General features: G+C 46.4%; 1 protein-coding gene across 1 annotated transcript in view; it reads right to left on the reverse strand.

Moving 5' to 3' along the window:
- Positions 1-2,899: 2,899 nt before the first annotated feature.
- LOC135898917 (uncharacterized) overlaps positions 2,900-18,509 on the reverse strand; it is a 43,610-nt gene continuing 28,000 nt past the window's right edge. The window contains exons 7-10 of the mRNA XM_065428150.2: positions 16,395-16,545; positions 13,057-13,248; positions 6,086-6,196; positions 2,900-3,394 (exon numbers count right to left, since the gene is read on the reverse strand). Of these exons, the coding sequence (XP_065284222.1) occupies positions 3,146-3,394; positions 6,086-6,196; positions 13,057-13,248; positions 16,395-16,545 (703 nt within the window). The 3' untranslated portion in view covers positions 2,900-3,145. The remainder of the gene's footprint in view (positions 3,395-6,085; positions 6,197-13,056; positions 13,249-16,394; positions 16,546-18,509) is intronic.

Raw genomic sequence — 18,509 nt, forward strand, 5'->3', positions numbered from 1 at the left:
CCCAATCCTCGCGTGGCATCCGACTAACCGTTGGTCTTATTAAAGACATGTATGGCCGCTATCCAAATAAGTCACGCCGAAATCATTGAAACTGAAGCGCGAGTGCTGGCTTCGGACCAGCGTCCCTACAATCGCTCTTTCACTTCAATGACCACGGCAGACATCCCTCAAATTAGGCCCTCCCCCGTACCCGTTAAACCACCCCCACCCCCAATGCAACTGCCGGCGATTCCGCTACCGCTCCAAGTGGGCAGACCTCCGGCGATTCCTCTTTACATTCGCTTCACTGCCCGTGGTGGTTGTCCTCCAGGAGCCAGGAAGCAGTGCCACCCTCACAAATTATGCCACGTTCCACCAGGACCTCTCTTCCTGTATCTGTGTTCACAAAAATTATACAGCCAACCAGGTTGATTTGGAGCTCAATACTAAATGTCCCTATGTGATGGTCACCCTTCTTCCGCTTAAGAAACTAACCGTCACATATACTGAAGATTTATTGCTCTCCCAAGCTTTTCAACGCTGACATCACACATTGGGAGTACGCGCGTGAAAAGAAGCGCGGGCGCAAGCTAGGCTAACTTCCTTCCACGCTGGGCCTGACTCTTCACACTGACCCTGCACATCCAACGCGGGTGGGTACCTCCGTGATTCGGGTCCCGTGTCCGGGAATTACCTCCACCAAAACACTAGACACGTAGAATGGGCCAACACCGAGGAAACCCTCGGCATTGACTACTGCCTACTCAACACCACCATCCGAAGAAAACCATTGGGAACATCCCACGCCCAAACCCACCTACCCGACTGGACAAGGTTCCGGAAAAACTATACTTATTGGCATCAAATGTATGTGGTTTTCTACCTCAAAATCCTCTTTTCAGAGAAATTAGGTAGTTCACTAACAGCCTGAGATATTCACCTTTATTGGTCGACTACATACAAAAATCTATTCGGCACAAATTTCAGTGAATCATGATTCCGGCATGTTATGCTGCAACACAGCGGTAATTCTAGAGGAAGTATGTCAGTGCTTGCACTTGAATGTGATAATTTGTACACCTTGAGATTCCTTATCAAGTTTTATATGGCCATGCGCATATACCTAAAGAAAGTAAAAAATTAAACACACCTTCCTTTACATTGTTTACATAGCAACTCTACATAGCTCACATAGTTTACGTAGCAACTTCTAGAACCTGCCTGATGGAATTCAAAATTACATTGAAAGAAAAAAATGGTTGCTCAATTAAACAAAAATATCACGATTTTCGTTGCCAATTTTGTGTCTCAAAAAGAAAGTCAGCCTTAGTCCTATGACTGTTCAGTTATGTATTGGTTCATGGCACTTCTTCCTGCTTACACTGAACTTACAACTTTCTACGGCCGTGAGAGACTGTATAGGCATATAAGCTCTTAATACCACTGCTCTTAAGCTGGCACTCACCGTCTTTATTACTCGTGTTATTAATTAGCTGCGAGAAAAAAAAATCATTGAGTAGGGCATCGTGTAGCGCTTCTTATTTTGAACAGTTGATTGACAAGCAGAATTATCGCGCACCACCTCTTATTTGCGCAGTACAGCTCCAGCTTCGAGGCGCTAGCTACATGTGTCCTAACAGATCGGTATAAAGTAATTTTTCTTTTCACATCATCCTCGGCAGCAAAACCCCATTCATCGACAAGGAAGCCGTAGAGAATATAGGGCGAAGACCACCCATCGCTGATATAATATGGCAGACGAATCACCGTGCATGATGAGAGACATGTCCTCAAGACACATGAACTCCATGAACTCCTTGGTAAATAACACTGGTTTCTCATAAAGAAGTGAGTGCTTATGTAAACTACATTACCCGCAAACAAACAGTGCAGGACCAAGCAAAGGTCCTAGCTCAACAGTAGTAGACGATGGGTGATGCGTGACGAAGGAAGCGACTGCAGCGCTGGTAGTTCAAGCGGTAGCCGCTGCGGCTACGCCGGCTAGTGGGCACGCATGGAGGAAGGAAAAAAATTTGGATAGAGCATTATGTCACGGAGCAAGCATTGGCAACCAAACGCCCTTTCATCCCAGTCCCTTGGCTCAATGTCGGCCCAAAATGTGACCTCTTGCGTCGATATCGCAGACAAACAATCGACATTTGCTCCAATGCAGGAAATTTCGCTTTTCTCCGTGCGAGTGGGTATGGAAAAAAATTAACCGTGAGTTCTGAAACCTTCCGCACGTTCGGCCATAGCCTCTCTGCTCCGACGTTTTCACCAAGTGTTGGGATAACACTGTTGGCTTCAATCGCGTTGTGCTAAGTTCCTTCCCAACTTCTTTCCTTCCTCCACGCGGGCTCGTATAGGGAGCTGTGAAACTGAAATGTTTTTAAAACGTTGCTTGGCCCCGCGTCGGCCCCGTTCGTGCGTCGGTGCTGTTCGCCTTGTTTAGAAAAGAACACGCACTGATGTGTCTGCTCTACCGGCTTCAAGACAGCGCTGGGGAGTGGCTGCATGTTGGGCTCGGTCACGCTTTCTCTAGCTCCGATAAAGAGCAGGCTCCACATCGTTCCAACCAGAGTACGAGCATGTTAGGGACCAGCCGACTGTACCATTAGACAAGACTGCTTTGACGTTGACTGCGGCTCAGGCGAGGTTATTCCCAGAGCAGATAAGCACCAATCTTAGTGTGCTTACGGTGTGGTGCGCATGACGCTCACGGCAGCAGAGGACGGCAGAACTCTGCCCATGCTCCAATGTTGAAAACATTGAACGATGCAACGTTGATGCCGAGTTCACGGCGCTTCGCCGTTTTGCAGCCAAACGCACTCGGCGCCCCTCGAGTCCGAACCCGCTGCGTGGGAGCTGCGCATGCGCCGTCACGAGAACCGCACGATAACGACAGTGGCAATGGCGGTGCCTTGAGCTTTCGCGTAATTGCTATCACTACAAAATTAGTGTTAATTAGCTTATTCTGTGCATCATATATTGTTGAGGATTGCAGAAGCAGCACTGAACCGTTTGCAAACGGACACGTGATGCCCAACTCAAAAACGAAGCTTTTCTTCTCCCTCTCCTCTTTTACTTTTTGTAGAAGTTCGCTTGACAAGTCCAGCAGCCACGACGACTTCAGGGGAAAACCCATATGGACGGCATTCACTGAAGTTTAACCACCAAGCAGGGCGTTTAGAGGGTCTGCAACCAGTAAGCAGTTGACGTTGTCTTTGGCGCTGGTGTAGTTTGTACGCAAAAAATTCATGACTTGGCGCATATTAAGGACCCGGTTCCGCTGAGAAGGGCCTCTAACTGGTGTTGCGAAGCCGAACTTCTGGCATGCTGGATTTGCATCGTAGTCTATGTCGTAAGCAGCAAGGCCGTAGTTTAGTTTAAGGTTGAAGTGCTTAGTATCACATGCCTGCAAAAGAAAAAAAAGAAACGAAAGAGATCGCACCACGCATGGAAAGAAGTGCGATCTGTTGGGTGTTAGCACAAACTAAAGGAACTCGGTAGTAAAAAAATTATTGTCTCAAATAACAATTCCATAAACTTCTCCTATAAGGTGATCTAAAACGGACAAGATCGGGGTAATAGGCGGTGGCTCAGCGAACATTTTGAAAAGTTCTTAAAAATTTCATGTGGCAGATAGCCCAATTCTAGTCCGTGAGCTGCTCTGCTCGAAGAGGCAGACATTACTTGCCCAAGAAATTGAAATTCCTAATTCTTTAAGTACCAAAAATGAATAATACTGTTTTTAACTAATTTACTCAAGACACATAAAGCAATTTACAAATTCTAGCGGGTGTAAAGAATTTTGCGCATTGCACAATTTATGTGCGATCGTTCCACCTAATTTCTTACCAAAACATCGTTCTATGCAATTAAGGAAAATTGCGCTGTGGGCTAGTCGGTTCGACATAATTACCACTGTTGCACAGAGCGTAGAAGAGAGGGGAGTTAGGCGAAACAACTACACATGGCAACTGAGCGGAAACTATCAACTGCTTTATTTTTCTGCAAACGAAGCGTACATATATACTGACACGTATGCCCAGAGACGCTCTTCCCAATCTACAACGCCCTCAATTGTCAGTGATTATGCTAATAGCTTTATTCCCGCGTGAAATAAACAGCGCGCTGACACGGCAAGGCTGTCTTGCACAAGACGGTGATTCTGATGATAAGTAGCAACCAAAGAAAAAACTAGAGGGTCTCTTACGATCTCTCTAAACAGGTGAAGAGCGAAATCCTACTCTTCCTCCTGTTATCATTCGCCTCTTTGTTTGCCTCTTCGCTTTCTCTTCTTTCTTTTAGTGATTACTTCTCACTACTAAGCATTTTCAGTCAATTTAATCAATTGTGGTAGTAAAAAGGCGTCGTTATACATGTTGGTCATATCATGGTCACCAGTAGTCATTGCAAGTAATTTCAATCATTAGTAGTCATTACTGATCATCACTAAGCATTTTAGTCATTTCTAATCAATTGTGGTCACTACAAGACGTCGTAAGACATATTGGTCATTTCTGGGTCATTAGTAGTCATTACAAATCATTAGCAGTAATTATTAGTCATTACTAGTCAGTATTAACCTCTATCAATCCCTTTTGCAACGTTATCATTATCTAACTGTCACTATCAATCATTTTTCATTCTTTAATCTGTCTTCATACGGCGTGATGACTCTTCGGCGGGCATTCCGGTGGTCAGGCTTGCTGACACAGGCTTCACCATGAGCCTAGAAGGCCTTTCGCCCTAAAAGAGAAGTCGCGGAAGCCCGTAGTTTGCATCGGCGGTAGCAGCCGCAGCAGCCACGAGTCAAGTAGCCATCGTGCACAGCGTCGCCATCACAGCGAAAGAGATCCCTGATTGGCGCGAATATTTCGTTTACTCCGACGCCAAGAAGCCTTCGCGGACCTCGCCAAGAACTCTCAAAACTCTCCCGCAAGTGAGCCACATTCTGCCTCGTCCTCCTTCACTCTCGGCCGCTGAATACAAAATTGTTCTTCGTGTACATTGTGGCGTCCGCTGCGTCAACATACGTTCATTCTGTCCCCGCAACATTGTCATCAAGTCCACTGGCCACACCGTGGCTGCAACATCACTACATCAACTCCGGGCCAACGAGATTAAAAACACAATTATCATAAGCTCCTCCTGCTTGGAAAGGGCTGATCGCCATTTCAAGATCGCCATCCTGGCCATCACAAGCAAGAGATACGAGGTGTCAACGCATGTGACAGAACCAAAAAATTTATGTAGAGCGCTCACCCTGCTACTGGCATCCAAAAGGGCTGAGACTGAACTATGTGGCAATACACTTCAATGTTTCTAGCGCACTTATGCGCCCCCTTTACGCTTTTAGTCAACATCACCGAGAAACTTGAACGCTCTAGCGCAGCTCTGACCTAGTATGTGAGGCTATTTTTGTGTGTTCATAGAGGTTCGCCACCATCCCCAATGGACTTCTTTCTAAGTTCAAGTCTTCAATCTAAGACAAAAATTGCAGTTATTGGCACTGAAAGAACTGTCAGAGGTTTTGACTGGTGCGGATTCTGGACTTACAGATAGCGTTGAATCATCGAAAGTTCCTAAGTACAAATACTTGTCCGCAGCATTCCCTTAATGCGTAGAAACCAATACTGAGCGGGAAAAGATGTCACAGGAAAGCCGAAAATATTGAGATAATGCAACCTCCCACTTTCCATTTTATGGCGATCGCAAATTTTAGACAACACAGCTTTAGTGCACTGGACTTTCCAGAAAAAAAAAATTCTTTCCTCAGATGCAAAGCGGAAGTTCCTCGTATTTCCGCCTGTGCGGGGGGGGGGGGGGGGGGGGGGTCTTATTTAAATAACAGCTCTAGTGTCTGTTATAGGCCCTTCAAAAGTCATCGTATAGTGCCTAAACATGCGCTTTCTGCTCATTACAATGGCCAAACGTGCCCATTGCCGTATTCTCAGTGGCACAGAGCCGCAATGAAGTTGACATGGCAGGAAAATGATTGGATGCCGACATATATAGAAAAAAACGGGAAGTGTTCGATGTGCCCTGTGAATAGCAGTCACATTAATAGAGGCTTCAACGACAGGCCAGCCTGTGAACTCACGAGTCTAGCTATAGTTGCCTCGGTTAGGTAGGTGATCATCCTCTTCTCCGCCAAGTTGTGGGCATATTGAGGCAAGTTCTCCGGCGCTTTCCAGCCGCCCTCACGGCACACCTATAAAAATAAATGAAGAACGAATACAACATAAACTGGGACTGAGGGACCTCATTGAGAATCAGCAGTACAAAGGATATAAAAATGGCATTATTAACTCATTGCTTGAGTGACTCGCCAATCAAGTGGAAACTCCTCCTGGACATGTAAGCGCACGTCAGTTCTTGAGCGCCAACATGTTCTCGGCAGCTATAGTATTGGCTCAATCATGGTAAAAACACAAGGCCTACTCTGTTGTAAAAGAACACTGGAAATTCTGTTTTCGCCCGTTTCTATATCTTTCTAAGAAAGAAAAAAAATTACCGACGATTACGCTACTTCCTAATGCGAAATTTGAGCGCAGGAAATAAGCTGTTTCACCTTTTCGATAGATTGAGGCAAAGAAATCGAGCAACACATGTATGCGCTATCACAGAATTTTTTTTTTATTTTTCACACGTATTCCTTTAACAAAGACTCCATTAACAGTTCTTGACAGTCATGAAGGAAGCTTTGTGGTCGGAGAAATAGACTGATATATGTTCGACTTGGTACACCAATGCTTGATTCTCAAAGACGAGATCTATACAAGTGCCTCGCGAGGTTGTCACAGCCGTGGGACGCGTTACGAGCGAGAGGAACGGGATGTTCTCCCGCATAAGTGTTAGGAAATTGCTGTTTGTCTTTATGTCAACATTAAAGTCCCCCACTACTAACATCAGTGTGGATCGATGGACGGTTAATGCGAGTTGCAGGAAGTGCACGACGTCTTTCGTGAGTGCGGTAGCGGACTCACGAAAGCGGTATCAGTCGGTCGCTGCTAGCGCTGGGGGGATGAAAGGGGGGCGGAGCTGGTTATGAGGCCGACGACAACGCGAAACCCAGGAACGGACGCCAAAGAGCCATTTGTGTAGCCAGCCCTCCTCCACAGTCTCTCCTCCTCCCTTCCATCATCCTCCCTCGCCCGGAGAGCCGACAGCGCGCATGCGCGGCGGCGGAGCAGCGGCGCATGCGCGGCGGCGGAGCGCGGCGGCGGAGGCGAGCTGGTTACGAGGCCGACGACAACGCCGACAACGCCGACGCCGACGACGACGACGACGACGACGACGCCGACGACGACGCGAAACCCAGGAACGGACGCCAAAGAGCTGCGCTCTAAAAATTGTCGGTCGTTTAGTTCTGGTTAACCCTAGATGAATTGCGAAAGCAAGAGCTGTATGGCTACGCTTGTGCTGTTAGCTTGTGGTTAAGCGTTTGGTTTAGCTCTATTGTCAGGACACGATAAGACACACTGTTCAGGTAACAACTAGGTTTTTACAACGCTTCTCGAGTCGTGCGACGCGTTCTTCTCGCGTCTCTTGAGCGCGTTGTCTCTTCCATGCTTCGTTCTGTCACTGCTGCGTCTCTTTCGCACTCTCTATAACGACTAAATACACTGAGACCAAGCGCATATATATATATATATATATATATATATATATATATATATATATATATATATATATATATATATATACATATATATATATGTATATATATATATATATACATATATATATACATATATATATATATATATATATATACATATATATACCCCCCGCGAGGTGACACCTCATCTACCTCTACACTGAGCATCTGCGTCAGACTGTTCTCGCTCAGCTTCATGATGTCCCGACTGCCGGTCAGCTTGGCGTGTCACGGACCTATGGCCGCGTTCGTCGGCGCTTCTATTGGCTAGCTCTATACCGTGACGTCTGCCGTTATGTCGCTGGGTGTGACCTTTGTCAACGACGCAAAAAGCCGACCAGACTCTCTGCTGGTCACCTTCAACCACTTGACGTACCATCACAACCATTTTTCCGTGTAGGTGTTCATCTTGTAGGCCATTTCTTCTACGGAAACAAGTGGATTGCTGTAGCAACAGACTACGTCACCCGATATGCAATCACACGGGCTCTTCTGACAAGCTGTGCAACCGATGTCGCCGACTTCCTCCTAGAGAACGTCATCCTTCACTGCGGCGCCTCTCGACAGCTCCTCACCGACCGCGGCCGCTACTTTCTTTCTACAGTTGTCAGCGACATTCTGCACTCGTGCACGACTGAACACAAACATGCTACTGTTTACCATCCACAAACGAACGGTCTAACCGAGCGCCTTAAGCGCGCCCTGACATACATGCTGCCCATGTATGTCTCCACTGACCACCGCGACTGGGACGTTGCGCTGCCGTTCGTTACTTTCGCTTATAATTCGTCTCGCCATGATACCGGCGGCTTCTCTCCATTTTTCCTCTTGTTTGGCGGTGACCCTACGCTACCTTTCGAGACCATTCTGCCTGCTAGCCTGAATTCCACGTCCCAGTACGCCCGTGAAGCCATACTCAAAGCTCAGGAAGCACACCATATTGCCCGACGTCGACTTGTGGAGTCGCAGGACAATCAGCGGCGCTTATATGACTTCCGCCATCGTGACGTCCATTACACACCGGGCACCCTGCTTCTCCTTTGGTCGCCGTCGCGACGCGTTGCGGAGAAGTTACTTTCACGCTACTCTGGCCCTTACCGTGTAGGGCGTAAAGTAACTGACGTCACGTACGAAATCGCCCCTCTTAAGTCAACAGTGGCTCAGCATCGCTCCGACGTGGTCCATGTCGCGCGTCTTAAGTTCTATTACACGCCCGCCTCCTAGCCAGCACCGAGCCGGTGCTTCCGCCGCCGGGGGTCATGTGACACGCTGACGAAGAAGATGTTAGCTTGGTCTGAAGAAGACGATCTGGGTAGCACGCGCTGGCTACCATCATGTCAGCTGCTATAATTATTGTAAATATCCTGTAAATACAAGCCTGACTGCTTTCAACCCAGTAAGATTTTCATTTTGCTTGAGAATATGTCCAGCACCCTCCCTGCTAGAGCATTAGCACTTTGTTCTGTGTCAGTCCAGCCGCCCATATAAAATGCATCGTCCGGGGCGGCAAAAGCGTGTTGCCTGATCCCAAAATATACGTCACAAGGGGATTCACTCAACTGCTTGGAAGGAAAACGAAGGTGAACAAGATTCAGCCAGGAACATGACTTAGCGGACTCGCTCAGGAGATCATTCACTCTGACTCACTAAGTCTCGGACTCACCCATGAATCGGAGTCACAGTGAGCCCCGCTGAGAAGAATTTTCGTGAGTCAAAGTGAGGGGTGGGGGAGGGGGGTTGAGTAGAATTTTAGTTAGTCTCAGCTAGAGTAAGCCGTAAGTGAACAATATACTTCGTGCATGTGTGTCAGTGAGTTTAATTTCTTTTGCCTCACAAATACTTCTTACAAACAAATACGTGCCGGTGGCGGCGGCAATGCGATCCAGTGCCCAGGGTACATCGCACGTGCGCATGAAAGAAATTCGAACATGGGACAACGCGTGCGCACTAGTCTTATGCGCAGCCTTATCCCAGCACCGGCCATAGAAGTTAGCGCCCCTAAATCTGAAGCGTAGACAAGCGTGGCGCCACACTTGGAGCCCCCTCCCTGTATTTTCTTTACCTCTCGTTTTCCTACTATTCACGCTTCCTTGGGACGCTAGGTGCAGGTGTGGAAGGGAATTTCGGGAATTTTCTCTACAATGCGCGCAACCTGCGCATGTAGGGTTGGTAATACCGATGAACGATTACTCCACTAAAGTTATGCCGCGAAACGATTAATCTTATTCGATGTCCAGCTTTCGTTTAATCGACTTAATCAATTAGACATGTTTGAACAATCATTTTCGAGAGTGTGACAGAAGATGCGTGCGAATTTTGAAATTGTATTAGCACGGCGGAGCATGAGCAGTGCCTTTGCGGCTGTTGTGAGCGACTGTCGAGTGCTTTTCCGCTTCCCGAATGGTGCCGAGCTGAGCGCTTCTCCACTCTTTCCCCGCCATCACACCGCCAGAAGCCGAAGGCTTGAAACACCTTCGCAATTCAAGACAAACTATAGCAACCCAGCCGTTAATCGTCGCTTCACTCCTAGTCTACTAAAGACCTGGCACAGCATTGGCACCGGTTTAGAGCATGTATTCGATATAACGATGGCGTGCATGTCGATTACAGTAACTTTCGCATACTGGTTGTGTGGACATTAAAAGAAGGTGTCACCTTCGCCAACACATCCCAGACTACTGATATCCCTTCGATCTGCGGAAAGATCATGTGACTTCAAATCCTCAACCACTAATTTCCTTTTAGACTGTGCATATTGTAATTTCTTGCCTATCTTAGTTCGGCTACATCTTTCACGTTTGCCATTTTCCTTATTTCTTGTAAGACATTACTGCACAGGTTTCATTAGTGTCAAATATTTTGTTTATAGCTGCCCTAAGTGTCATTTTGTAACATATATTTTTTATATAAGGAAAAGCGCCAACAGCAGCGATCGAATCGACCTTCGTGCTGCCGCTCGCGTCAACGTGAAATAAGTACGGATAGCACAGTGCACTCGAAGCTATGAGCTCTTGGTGCACCTACACTCTACACTCATGGCAGATCGCTTTAGAGGTAGGGACCACGTGACCCTGCTCAGCCGTGCCACCGCAGTCGCCGCCGGGGAGGGTGTATTCCCCGCCCCGCCCCACAGATGCCTTGAGCGCGGTGGAAGACGGCGGGCTTCCTCCCTGGCTACCTTCCTTGTGCGTCCGAGATCAAGCCACTATTTCTCGCTTGACCTTCGCACGCTTTTACTCCCACCTGCACCATATGGCACGTGGCTCCGCTGTGATCGCACATTGACTTTACACGGAAGAACGCGGTGACGCCGACTGTACTTGCGACGGTAGAAGAGCGTCTGGCGTATCCATAGCCCTGCGATCCCAATAAAACGAGAGCACAGTACGACGCCAGGCGGCTAGCCTCGGCAAGCCAGCTTACTATGACCTCGTCCCATAGCTTTCTCTCCTGGGCGTACCTGCGCAATGAATTTCGGGGAATTGGCCATCCAGGGTTGCCTGACCTTTCCGAGATACTCTTTGGTCCACCGTGGCCGTTACTGGAATCCTCGTCAGAATTGATTCTGGACATGAACTCTCCTGTCAACTGTCTCCCATATAGTAATTACTCCACTCCCTAAGTGACTGGACAACAGCATATGCGCATCACAGTGTCAGCCTATTACCCACGTACTTTTCCTTTATATATTTATGAATACACCAAGTTCGCAACGTGACACCCTTTCCCAGTCCATTTCCTTCTGTAGTGTCTGATGCTCACGTTCTGTGCGTTTGACAGCAAATCTCTATGTCAGCAGTGTCATTGCTCGATATGCGCATCTGGACTTGTGGCACTATTGTCACAGAAAAAACTACTGTTGATCCTGGCGACAGACCAGCACTATGGAAATTCTCGAATCCTCCCGCATCGATAACTCAGAAAGGTAAAGGGTGAGCAAGATAATCTGCAGTGATATGCTCAATCGATAACGGCTTTCTGTAGTTATGACTCAATCGTTTTGGTCAACACAATTGCGTTACACGCGTGACGATTGTTAATGATTACACCTGCGCAAAGGGACTTATTGACTTGCTGTGTATTGCAAGCTACGTTTCCTCACACTTGTAAATATCAAGTGGTGTATCACTTCATATGTATCAAATATCAAAACACGGTATCTTCCTTGTGTGTTGCACTGCCGTTGTGCTGAGTCTGTAGCGTCTACCGCGGATATTTCTTCGCATTGTCATGTCTGATGCCGCGCATGATGCCAAACAGGTGTTGCGTGCCGGTGTTCACTGGCAATTTTTATACTGGCTATAGGGTGCAAGTCGTCTCTTTCGCCGAAGACAAGGACACGCGAACAAAGTGCTTGCGTGCCATTGCGCAAAATCATTTCAAATCAACTGCATATACTAAAATAAAGCTTTCACATCAGTTGTACTCATGCTGCTATTACAGCGAAGCTGTCTATGGCTAGGATCTGGAAAAAATGTTGTCGAGATGTTGACCAAAAAGAAATAATCATGCGGACCAATCGGAGTGATTGTGCATAAAAGGTCCAAGCTCAATGACACACGCCCCTGTGGGCTCGGGGACCTGCAATGCGCCCTCCAACAGCCCTTATCACACGTGAGACACAAAGAGGTCCTAGGCACATGTGTAAGAACCAATGTTTTCAATAAAAATATTTTTGTTTAACTTTTTCGCAAAAGACTTGAAAAATTATCGTCACCAATCTCGCAAACGCGCTATTGCCACTGCACACGCGTTCGTCGTCGTCGTCGTCGTCGTCGTCGTCCTCCATAGCTGGCACCGGCGAGCAAAAAAAATATAATGAGCATCAATGGCTGTAGCTTCGTCTTTTTCCTCAACTGGCTTGGGGCCCGCTATCGCTCCAGCTTACCATTTCACTTATCCTCTGCCTTCGTAATGGGGAGGCCGCGTTCACGGGTGTATGAGCCATTGTTTAAGGGGCTGTGAGCCACTCTCAGTCTTACGCGACCGACACATTTAATAACAGAGGTGATAAGAGAATGTATGTGCGTACCTATATGCCGGGATGATGACAGATTACTTCAATAATTATGCCCGTACATTTGTTCAATATTATGGGTCACCTGTATAGCGTCCGCTAAAGAGCTTCGATGGTCATCTACCTTCATAGAGTGTAATGCCACTGAATTTTTTTTTCTTCAGCACGCATTTTTGTTTGTAGGTGAATGTAATTCGTGTTCGTGCAGTTAGCAAAGGATTCAAAGCGTTGCGAACTTCTCGCCTTCATGACGTCGCTAATTTTATTATAGGTGTTTTTCTGTATGCAACTGAATGTTTACGCATCTACCACAGGAAGTACCGTGAAATCGATTGTTTCAATATGTATCCTGCATTCGCGTTGTTCAAATGGCTAAGGAGCTTTGTATGCTCACCTTCTTAGGGTCGTCGAACTTAGCAGAAGCAAAATCCTGGCACGGTTTAAACAGCCCGAACTCTTCGTCTTTCGGTGATGACGGATCGGCAAACTTGGGAGCGTAGTACATTCCCTTCATCCCGAACGATATTGCAACGGGAATGGAGAGGTTCAGCTTCTCAACTTCCCTAAGGACAGCGATGCTTTCGCCCTGAAATGGGACGAAAGGAAAGAGAGCTTGTGAACGTGGGCTGGGCATGGACTAGCTGCCAAAGCACACGCAAAGAATCGAACACGCCCGTACGCTGCCTGCCTTCTTGTTAAGCACTGAGCCACAGCAGCACATCAAGTGAAACACTCAAAGAAGGAAAACAAATTCTAATCGAAAAAACATGTGAACCCTAAATACACAGAGATGGCACAGCCATTAAAATCGCCCACTGACATTTACAGAAGGACCTGCTCCTTTAAACGTGAAACCTGCTGCCGTCGCACGGCAACATCATTCATTCTTGTCGTAACACGAGTGTCGCAGAGCGCCGCATGCGTGACCGACCTTATAAATTGACAACTTAGGTACTGAAATGTTATTTCTGACTATTCACTCCTTTTTTGCAAAAATATTGTAGATCTTTAGACATGAAACAATTAGTGGCAGGCCTTAGAGCGCCATAGTAATGCCTCTGTTGGTATCATTTCTTCTGGATATACCTTTTGTGACGGTATGACACAGCAAATGTTCATGCGGAAGGAGGTTATTCCCATGGTTTCACGCTCTCTAGCTCTCTCAGCCGCTTGGCATGCTGCTACTAATTGTAAGAGCCGATGCAGCTGTATATCGAACGCGTAATTCGGCGAGATACAGCCACTGTCAATCTCAAGCTACATGTGAACTGAAACGGAGACGAAAGTTTCATAGAAGCCCATATCTTTAGAAAGTGGCTGCGTGTTGCAACCGTTGCCATCTATGTCACGGCGGGATAACTGCTGCCAATTAATTTGAAAAAGAAGTATGACGTCACATGCGGAAGCGAAAGCGAGGTCGCAATCTTACCCTGCCGGGTCCGAATGTTTAATTTCTTTTAGAGCTAGGCATTTCAAATGCTACGCGAACAATTGATTTTCTTGTTTGTCTAACTACAGCTCAGGTTACGCGCCAATGTGTTTTTGCATTATAACAGCGGTCTGTTTCTTGAGGAAAACGCAAGAAGTCTCTCAATATCAGCGTGAGCTTGGATTGTTTCTGCAAGCTGCAAATCGAAAGTGCCTCGAATATCATACGGTGCCAAGACCCAGGGAAGTTCTGTAAGGCACGGTCGTGCGTTCAGCTATATTGAATCCGTTTAAATGCTTGCTCTAAAGAGTGCCAGGGATTCAAGGTCGAACGATGACGACTGGTCGCATCCAGTTGGGCAGCTTTGGGACCACGTGTCTTGCCCATTGCGACACCATCAATAGAACACCCAAATATTTTTGGAGGATACACAACAGCTGCGCGTAATGTTTATCATTTGTCTTCTGTAATTGAATCGTGTCAGTGCGCGGCGGCAGCCCACAATTTCTCGAGCAGACGACATAGTTACGAAATGGCACGCAATTAGCTCGATTTTTTTGTTGCATTGCCATGTGTTAGCTTCACCGTGAAACTGCGTCGGACAAGGTGTCATCTGGCCTCGACAAGATTTGTACACAACGTCTTATTCACGACACTACTTTTGAGGCGAGCCGGGTGCATCCTCGCACGCTGCAAGGCGCAGCAGCACAAGCTTACTGTGCCGCTGTTCACCGTGCGAGCATATTCATATCGTTTAGAGAAAGTGAGAGCTTAGGTCTACATTTTCTGCAGTTTGCAGGTGGTAGGGTCAGTGTGAGAAATATAATGCTTGAATCCACTTTTGGAAGTGTAGAAAGACTAAAGCACCGTCCAATTAACTATATCAAATAGTGACTGTGACTGTCATGCTTAATATTTTATGCCACCTTTTCCCTAAAGCACGTCTTCGGGAACGTTCAAAGTTTAATCCCTGGAAAAGGTACCCAATCGCTTCTTGAAGATCTCTCTGACGTGTTGAAGTTGTCTTTCGAACGTAATCAGATTGTATGTGCCGTCCTCCTTGACGTCAGCAAAGCTTTCGATAGCGTGAATCATGGTATTCTATTAACCAAGCTTTCAATATTAGGATTTCGTGGCACATTTCTGACGCTTCTGGAAAACTATCTGCATAACAGGCGCCAGCAGGTTTCACTAGGGCTGGCTAAATGTGATTTCCTTGTAATAAAATCTGGTGTCCCCCAGGGGTCTATACTCAGTCCACTGTTATATAATATTTATGTGAATGACCTTGCTGATATGGTACCTGTAGGATTGTATCAGTGTGCAGATGATACTGTCATTATAGCTCAATCAACAAACTTTAGGCATGCTATTACTTCCTTACAAGTAATGGCTACTAAGGCTATGGACTGGTTTTGTGCTAACTTAATCAATATTAATACGTCAAAGACAAAACTTATTTGTTTTCACAATTCAATGTGTTCTCCATGTCCGTGTAAACCTTTAGATTATGTGACTTCTGTAAAATACCTCAGTTTGTACTTTGACAGTGATCTTTCCTGGAACTCCCACTTAGATTATGTATGCAAACGACTTCGTGCGGTATCTTGTGTACTTTGCAGTTTGAGATATTATATGCCCCTCTCTGTTCGAAAAGTTGTGGTACATGCGTTGTGTTATAGTGTATTAAGGTACGGCATAACTGTTTATGGTCATTGTGCAATTCGTTGGCAAACTAGGGTCAACTCTATTCTCCGTTCTATACTAAAGAACATCAGCTATGATTTAAATCTTCATGAGAAAAGTGACGTTTTCAAAACCATATTTATGCCAGACTTTAATCATATACTGCTGTAAACTGTTGTGCTAAAACACTTCTGGGAAAGTAATTTCAGGGTGAAGTACGTTCCCTCACGTTGTTTTCTGCCTAAGAATCTTTACCTCGTACCCAGGCGCTGTACAATATATGGCAGGAGAATACGAGACTACTATGTTCCTGTATATTTTAACAAATTGTCTCATACCGCCTTGCGCGCTCGAACAAAATACAAGTTAAAAAAGGCACTCAGGCAAATTGACTAGTCCCCTCAGGGAATCATTAGTTTTTTTTGCTTTTTATTTTTTTTTTCATATACTACTTTAAATGTGAAAAGTACATGTCAATTGAATAATTGCTTGTTCCGCTGCCTGCCAGGCACTGCCGCTCAAGCACTGTGTGGCTTTGGCAGGCCTGTTATGTACGCTGCTTTTTTGTGACTTCGTGGAATAAAGTATTATTATTATTATTATGCGTGAATACGTACCACAGTGTGCCCGTAGCTGTAGTCTCTCCCTCGGACAAGGCCTGCAGGTAGCGCATCCATAGCAACAGGGAATATCCGGCAGTCTGGGAAATTGCTGACCGAGTAGGAGAGGTGCGCGATGGAAATGAAAAACGATGGGGTGAAGACTGTCCTGCAAACACCATGGCAATAAAGAGAGCAACTTGCTTTCAAAAAGCAACAATAAGACGAATGCACATGGGCACGAATGCTACAAAATTTAAAGTCGAGCTTTTTAGAGGAGCTACATGTACTACATAAACCATTCGATGTTCCTTTATATTCTTAGCATCAAGTGTCAAGCGTTATGATCCATGTCATGAGTGAAGCAGCCCTTGTCAAGTTAGTGTAATTTCGAATTTTGCTAGCTCTAGCAACACCTCTTTAAACTCTAAATGAACAAAAACATGATCGGTTTGAAGCTAAGGTCTCTTTGTCAAGTGATAACACGATTATAAATCGTTCTTTGCTTAGAGTTAGCTGGTGCAGCTGACTAGTCCAAGAGGTTGTGAGACCATAGGGCGAGGCGCATGTTTTTTTTAAGATGTTTTTTAAATTTTGACCTCACGATAAATATGAGCCGTCTAGAAAAGATGAAGCTTCATTTACTGATATTAGCACTAGCATGATCCATATTCTGTAACGGTTCCATCTTCGAAGAATTCGCTTTGTGAGCAGCGATTCATCGCCGCCGATGTGACGCCAGCACCTCGGGGCGCGTACGCATATTATGTCGACGTCACGCACATGTCAATCATGTGCAAATCGAATCCGTCGTCTGCTACGAAGCGAAGTGGCGCGAGGTGCTTCACTGGGATCCGAAGGTGCGGTGTGCAGGGCCTTGTGCGTGCTGTATGCACGGGCGAGATCGTCGTTTAGGGCAATGGTGATCCCTGTGGATCCTGTATTAGTGCTTTCAGCGAGCATTCGTGAGAGACGACGACGACCTCAACATCGAGAAGACGCATTTTAGATGGGAGACAAAGCATTCAGGAGGCAATGGGGCTCTCCAAAGAGACAGTGCACCTCCTCAGCGAGGAGCTTGAGGTTGCCTTGGGGCAGCAACGCACTAGCGGTACTGATACAGTGGCGAAAGGGCTATGCGCATTGAGATGTTTTCTAGTGGAAGTTTCCAGCCGTGCGTGGCCAACGATGTAACTGTCGCCCCACCCCAGCCGTCAGTCCGCGCAAATGTTTTTCTCTTGCTGGAGCCGTAGCGACCGTCGGCAAAGAAAATGGTTGGCTGAAATTTCCGAACACGACAAATGAAAAGGCGACGTGAAGAAACGGCTCTTCGAACGCGGCACGCCAAGTTAGTGCACGACGTCCCACCTAGCGGCATAAATCAATCAATCGCAGCGAACGAAGTACGCTAAATTACTCGCCGCCAGTATGCCACACATACGTTTCACAGTGAAAAACTTAAACCTTATCAATAACATCAATAAAAAAACAGGAAAGCATTCCTAAGTTTCTATACTTTTCCACGGTTTGTGAAGTTCACTTCCAAAACAAAAACCTGCCCGTCGATTGGCCAATCCCTTCCTCTCATTCTCATTACGTCAACGGACCATCCAAATGTGACGCACCGCCAAACCGAATTCTTGAGAAAGGGAATTGTTACAGAATGCGGCTCCATCTCTACATTCCCACCTTACCGGCATTCAAACATCACGAACACAGTCATCTCAATTTTTTATGATAGCTTAGTGCCAAGCTAGAAACCTAGTTCACCCAGTCGCTACAAACGACTACAACTCGTATCGAGCTTTTCTGGATACGAGGGTTTAGTTCGTGTGAGTGCCACCACGTGGCGTGCTGGCCTTAAACTTTTCAAACCGCCCACGGTAACGTGTGATGGCGTCAACAAAACAAAAATAAAATAATTAGAAACTATCCCTGCGCATTGAACTTCGCCACAATGCTATGAAGCCCTGTTGTCCAGGGGCCAGTTCCATCACGGGCACTGTGTCGGAGCTCATATTTCACGTTACTTTACGTATGTCAGCAATAACTGGCACAAAATCACGGTATTTACTTTTTTGGGTCTTAATATTAGACAGCCAAAGTATATGCCGCGAACACTCATCCTAATAC

Source organism: Dermacentor albipictus, chromosome 10 (genome assembly GCF_038994185.2).
Source record: "Dermacentor albipictus isolate Rhodes 1998 colony chromosome 10, USDA_Dalb.pri_finalv2, whole genome shotgun sequence".
NCBI classification, from domain to species: domain Eukaryota; kingdom Metazoa; phylum Arthropoda; class Arachnida; order Ixodida; family Ixodidae; genus Dermacentor; species Dermacentor albipictus.